We start from the raw sequence: 6,397 nt of genomic DNA, 5'->3' as shown, positions 1-6,397 counted from the left end.
TTTTTATTTGACGAACTGGTAGCCTTGGTCTTCCATTGTTTATTGCTTTTTGCCTTAGTTTTGCTACAATAAAGAACATTAATTTGATCCTCCACAAAATCTGGTGCCGTTAGACACCAGACCTCACAATTGATATTATTTTCCCATTATGCTACCTGGAAACAGTAACTCTTTCTACTTACTGTTTTCAATGGCCAGGGAAGAGGTAGAATAGTCTTCCCACAGTGGATCGGCCAATAGTAGGCATCTGAGCTATGTCATTCGGCTTTTCGCATGCTAGTTGTACCTAAAACCAAAGACAGGCTCTAGATGAGATGAGCTTGATGCATTCTCAGAAAACATATTACAGCATAAAGCAGATAATTCTAGGCATCCAGGATATTGATGAGATTAAATCTATAGATTTTCAAGCTTTCTATGGCTGACAGCCCATGTATGCCTGTGGTTTTTTTGGGTTTTTTGTTTGTTTGTTTGTTTGTTTGTTTGTTTTTGGAACCAGGGATTGAACTCAGGCCCTTGCGCTTGCCAGGGAAGTGCTTATTCCACTGAGCCATCTCCCTGGCCCCCTGTGGTTTTTATATAAATGCCTTATCCCTAATTCCAGGCCTTTCCATCTCCATTTCTTCACTTTTCCTTTTCTGAATTACAGACCTGACCATCATTCTTTCAGAGCTGTTTAGGACAAGTGAATTTGTAAGATCCTCTAAATTCATAACGCATAGACGGATTCCTCTACCCATCCAACAACTCTCCAGTTCAACAATCTTGTCTTTCAGGCTTGAACCAGGTTTGAACTTTCGTACCACTGTCAAAAAAATGGACTTGTGAAGTCTTTTGCTCTGGACTGTCCCAAGAGATAGATCTGAAGTACATTAAGTGCATTATGTCTGGTCTCTTCTAAGTAAATCTTTGATATTGTCATTTCTAATCCATTTTCACCAACAAAGCATAAATTTCAGGATCCTTAGGCACATGATGTCTACTTTTGCAATGATGTGATGTTCTGTAACCTAGTAAAGAAAGAGCCCTCTTTTCTTAGAAGAGTGTTACTGTCCTATACAATTTTGAATTTAAAAGGAACCATACCTCTTTGGGGTATAATAACAATTCTATTTTTCGTAAGAAAGGAGGAGCATTGATCCACTACTTTAACTAGTTTTCATTAAATAACTACTGTTTGCTGTTTAAATTATAACAGGTACTTTGCAATACTGAAGAAATCTTTGCTTTCACAAGGCTTAAAATTTAATGAGAAATGTATAGATAAAAAAATCCAACATGTAAATGAAATACATACTGGGTAGATAGGAGTAAGAGCAATGGAAAAATTTATTAGGAATGAGGAGAAGAAATTTAAAAAATGTTCTCAGTTTAAGAAATATTATGTTTTCCCATCCACATCATTCCATTTAAGTTTCTTCCTTCTCTTGTACAAGTGAAGGTCTTTCTCCTTCTGCATACCATGATAATCTGCAATCACATATTTGTTTGATGACTTACATTTTTAGCACCAGTACATCCCACAAAAATGTGAGCTTTAGGCAGATAATACTTACAGATGCATCTCATTTATGGCTATTTCCCCAGTATACAGCCTATATTTTAGCAGGATATATGGTGTGTACATATTTCATATACTAAAAAAGAAAATTAATTTTATATACTTTCCATTCCCTACAATATAATAATTCAGAGCCTCACAGGCCTAAAATACAAGCTTCTATTTTTATAGCATGCCAGGCTGCTTTTGTTTCCCACCGTGGCATATTGAGATCCTCTTCTAAACCACCTGCGTGACAGAAACATGTTAGCGCTCTGCTTTTGCCTGCCTGACAAGTACGTCATTATTGAGGGAAAAGTGAAGAGTGATGATTTTTTATGAACAATGAAATGAAATACTTGAAGCAAAATGTCAACTTACCTTCCGGAATATTTCCTGTAGAGGATCACACCAGGCATATTTCTGGAAACCAGCAATAAGCTGTGTGATAAAGTAGGAGCCATTTGTAGCATTTCTCCAAGACTTCGTGTCTATGAAGACATAGAGTGGTAAGCCTTAGAAAATGGTCTTTTACTATGTTGGTATTCTTTAGGATGTTTTTAGACTTTTTTAAAACAAGAGACAAGTATGTCCAAAGAAATGCCACTATATGTTTAGGGAAAAGGCTTATTACCTCAACACAGACTCATTTCTACAGAAAGGAAACAAAAAAATCTGGCAGAGGAGGACCTAAAGTGGAACCTCAGGAGAGCACCAAAAGATTGGAAAATGATTCTACAAGTTGTCTACAATATGCCTTATTCTCATTCACCAGACTGTGGATAGCCTAGCTAGATAACAAGAATTATCCTGTCTAACCAAGGGAAAAATAGGAGCTCAGCAGGGAAAAATAGGAGCTCAGCAGGAAAAAAGAACTTACCCAAGTTCACACAGTGAGCAGGTAACAAAAAAAATGACCTTCTGATATCGTGTTTCTTTCACAACATAATAAAATACACAAGCTGGGTCAGTTTTGGTTACAAAAGATGAATATGTTATAGAGATCTACTGCTCTAGGATAGTGTCAATAGCTAGTAATACTTTATTACATGCCTAAAAATATGCTTATCAGGTATATCTGTACTACATACAAACAATAATAAAAAAGCAAAGGAAGACTTTTTAGAGGATGAGAATCGTAGACATAGATTGTGGTGATGGTTTCTTACGTGCATCTCCAAACTCAGTTAGTTTTGTACATTACATCCATACCTTTATTTGTGTGCGAAGCTAGGGACAGGTGTGTTTACCTGTTCCCAGGATATGGTTTGTTAAAATAAAATTTATAAATTGGAAAATTAGAAAATTTAAATGTAACAATTCCTAAGATGATTACCTAGATGCAAAATACTAACCACTATTCTGGACATTAGACCTCATTTTCACTGTGCCAGTTTCTCCCACTTATCAAAGGGTATCCACATTCCTACTGGAATAGGGATGAATGTTCAGTGCTGTTACTATAAATACAATAACATATGAAATATTTTAAAAAGAGGTTGGAGTATATCATTTAAGAGGCAGCCAATCCTGGGATCTGTAAAATATCTAATCAAAAATGCTAAATAAATTTAACAGAAAATTTAATAAGGATTTCTATGTATTGGTTTGCTTTAATATAGCATATACATTTCATTGTAAATTACAACTTTATATAACAAAAGAACAATTTAAAAGCACATATGAGTATAAACATACCCGTTCCTAAGCACAAGTAATAATTATGAAAATTTATTGATAAAACTCAAAATTTCTCTGTTTGTTAAATTTTTGAGTTCACCTTGATTTTCTAGAATCATAGAACAGTGCCAATAGACCATAAAGATGACCAAACAAATCTTAAAGACACCTACGTGGGGTTGTGGAGTAGAAAATGATGAAATCCTTCTCCACATGGGTCATATAAACAGCGTCTGACTCCAGGGTCTCAGGTGAGTGCGCACGGCTGTGTTCCAGGGCTGCTGGAGAATCTCTGACCCACACGTCCCCAGGGTCTCCTGTGGAGAAAGCAGCCTTCACCACTGCTGTGCCTCTTTAGGAGTGCCTACCGCTATGAGCCATCTTGTTTTTGAATACTATTCATTCTAAGTAGACACACACACACACACACACACACACACACGCGTAGATTTTATCTCCACTGCCATTGAGCAATGTGCTAGTTAATACTGATGGCATCCCGTCAGAAAGTTAAGACGGGATAAATGTAGAGAAGGCCATCTGCGGAGATGAGAGGAGTGAAATCCTCATCTGCAAAATTTCAGAGCATAGCTACCAGATTTGTTTTATTTCATTCTTATTTATTTTTTTAATGTATTTTTGTGCAGAGTCTCACTACATAGCTCGGACTCGTAGTGGTCCTCCTGTTTTCAGCTTCCCCAGTGCTGCGATTGCAGGCATGTGTTAGGATCAGTAGCCGGCTCAGCCCTCCCTGGGGGTGGGGCCTATGTGGCATGTGGTTCTGGGAATCCATCCCTGTGCTTGCCTAAGCAGGCACTTAGTCCGCTGAGCTATCTCGCTGACCAGCTACTAGATTTTTAAATCAATTATTTTTACTTAGAATATTTTGTTCCGAATTGTCATCATCAAATTTCCAGTAAGGAATAAATGAAAACACGTATTTGAAAATAATGTCTCCATGACCGAATGCTCAATATTGATATATCCACCAATAATGTGAGAGAAGAAGGTACGCTTCATTACACAATAAATTGTTCTGTTTTGAATATTTACTATTGTGATAACACATATTACATGTTAGAATGGATGCATTTTACGGTGACGTTTCCATACCTGCGCAGTTTGTGCCAGGCGCATGCCCAGCTCTTTTCTGCCATCCCTCACTCTCCAATTTCTCACCCTTTTCCACAGACCAAATGCCATTCCGAACAGGCCCTTTGCTAGTCTAAATTCAAGTTCATTTATCTTTTAGTTTCCATATAGGAGAGAAAATACCTGATTCTCATCTTTTGGTGTCTGACTTAACGCACTTAACTTGACGTCTTCTGGTTCCATCCACTTTTCGGTAAGTGATGCGAATTCTTTTGCTTAATGAACGCACAATGCTCCACTGTGTTAATGCACCGTATTTTCTTTATCCTTTCATCAGTTGAAGTGCAAGCAATGGTTCTATAGCTGGCATTATGAATCGTGTTTTCACAAAACCGTATTGTAATCTCTTTTGCATGCTTGCATTTCTCTTGGATACACAGATAGGTTTGGACTTTCTTGATCTTATGTTCTATTAATACTTTTTTTCAAGAAACTCCATAAATTTTCCATAATGAGTATACAAATTTGTATTCTTGCCAACATTTCATGGGGCTTCATTTTTTTTCCTTATTCAACAGCATGCATGAAGTTTGTTTCAGGGAAAAGAGCTTTTCTGACTGCTGTGAGATAAAATCTCAACGTCCCTTTGATTTGTATTTTGCTGACAGCTGAAAATAATGAACCTTTCATCTTAGGTTTATTGGCCAGTTATAGCTCTTCTTTTGAGCAGTGTCCATTGAGATTCTTTGAAATGTTGCATTCAATTATTTATCCTTTTTCTATTACTTTTTTACTTCATTATATATTCTGAGAATTAATCTTCTGTCAAATGAATAGCTGCTAAACGTTTTCGTGCACTCTGTAGGCTGTTTTTAAATTCCGTTCAATATTTCTTTAGCTGTACAAGAGCCTTTTCATTCGATGGAGTCCCACTTGTCTTGTTCATTCTCACTTTTGTTTGCCGAGTTGCTGCAGCCCTACACATATAGCAAATCATTCCCTCTGTCCCACATCTTGAAGTGAGTCCCTTACATGTTCTTCTACCAGCTTCAATATACCGGGTGCTACATGAAGGGATATGATCATCTTATATGTAACATGGGAGATAAGGCTAGACTTTCCATCTTTTTGGACATGTGGTTATCCAGCTTCCAAAGCATCTTTTTGAAGAGGCTCACTCTTCTTCACTGTGTAATTTGGCATTTTTCAGTTGGATGTATATACTGAATTTATTCTGGATCCTCAGTTCTATTCTGTTCATGTCCATATTTCTGCCATGCTGGATTTGTTGCTATTGCTCTGTAGTACATTTAAAAATGAAGTATATTGATATGACCAGCACGGCTCTTTTTGTTCAGAATTGTTGTGAGTGTTTTAGAGTTTGTATGCTTTCATGCTTTTTATGAGTTTTAGGATGGTTTATTATTAATTATCACAAACACTTTGTGAGAATCCCTTCCAACTTTCAGTGCCATCTACAATTTTTTTCTTCTTTTTAATAATTTCATTGTGGAAGTCTTTTGCATCCTAAGTTAGTTTTGTTCTGAGGTATACGTGTGTATGTATGAACGTGTGCATGTATCTATATGTTTATGTATATGTATGTATACATGAATGTATGTAATTGAGTTGGTGGTGAATCACATTGTGCTTTTTAATTCGTTCTAGCCAGTTCATTATTGATATATAGAAAAGCACTGAATATACTATGTTGACTTAAAATTTCTGCCAGTTTCATTGATGTTATTGTTAGAGTTTTTTGGTGGAAACTTTAAAGGTTTCTCCCAAAACTCAGAGTGCTTATTAAAAAAGACCGGTAGGAGCAGATATCTTTGCCTTTTTCTGGATCCTGGAGGAAATGCTTTCAGTTCTTCACCATTAGGAAGACACTGGCTTTGGCTTTCTTGCACAGAGCTGTTATTTGATTTTGCACTATACTGCTATGCCCAAATTATTCAGGGCTTTTTGCATGACGGACTTTTCTATGTTTGGTGAGATGATCATGTGATGTTTTTATCTTTGATTCTATTTATTGCTTTGTATTTGTTGAAAAAATATTGCATCCCTGGTATGAAATCATCTTGA

At 36.5% G+C, this 6,397-nt stretch overlaps 1 protein-coding gene across 1 annotated transcript in view; it reads right to left on the bottom strand.

Annotated features, from left to right (window-relative positions):
* The window catches only part of LOC101581856 (caspase-13), a 27,003-nt gene that overhangs the window by 4,234 nt on the left and 16,372 nt on the right, over positions 1-6,397 (bottom strand). Inside the window, exons 6-8 of the mRNA XM_023709479.1 lie at positions 3,394-3,537; positions 1,922-2,031; positions 156-286 (exon numbers count right to left, since the gene is read on the bottom strand). Of these exons, the coding sequence (XP_023565247.1) occupies positions 188-286; positions 1,922-2,031; positions 3,394-3,537 (353 nt within the window). The 3' untranslated portion in view covers positions 156-187. The remainder of the gene's footprint in view (positions 1-155; positions 287-1,921; positions 2,032-3,393; positions 3,538-6,397) is intronic.

Source organism: Octodon degus, unplaced genomic scaffold, assembly GCF_000260255.1.
Source record: "Octodon degus isolate 3935 unplaced genomic scaffold, OctDeg1.0 scaffold00012, whole genome shotgun sequence".
Taxonomy (NCBI): Eukaryota; Metazoa; Chordata; class Mammalia; order Rodentia; family Octodontidae; genus Octodon; species Octodon degus.
The sequence above is the reverse complement of the archived record's forward strand: the minus strand, read 5'-3'. Positions and strand labels throughout refer to the sequence as shown.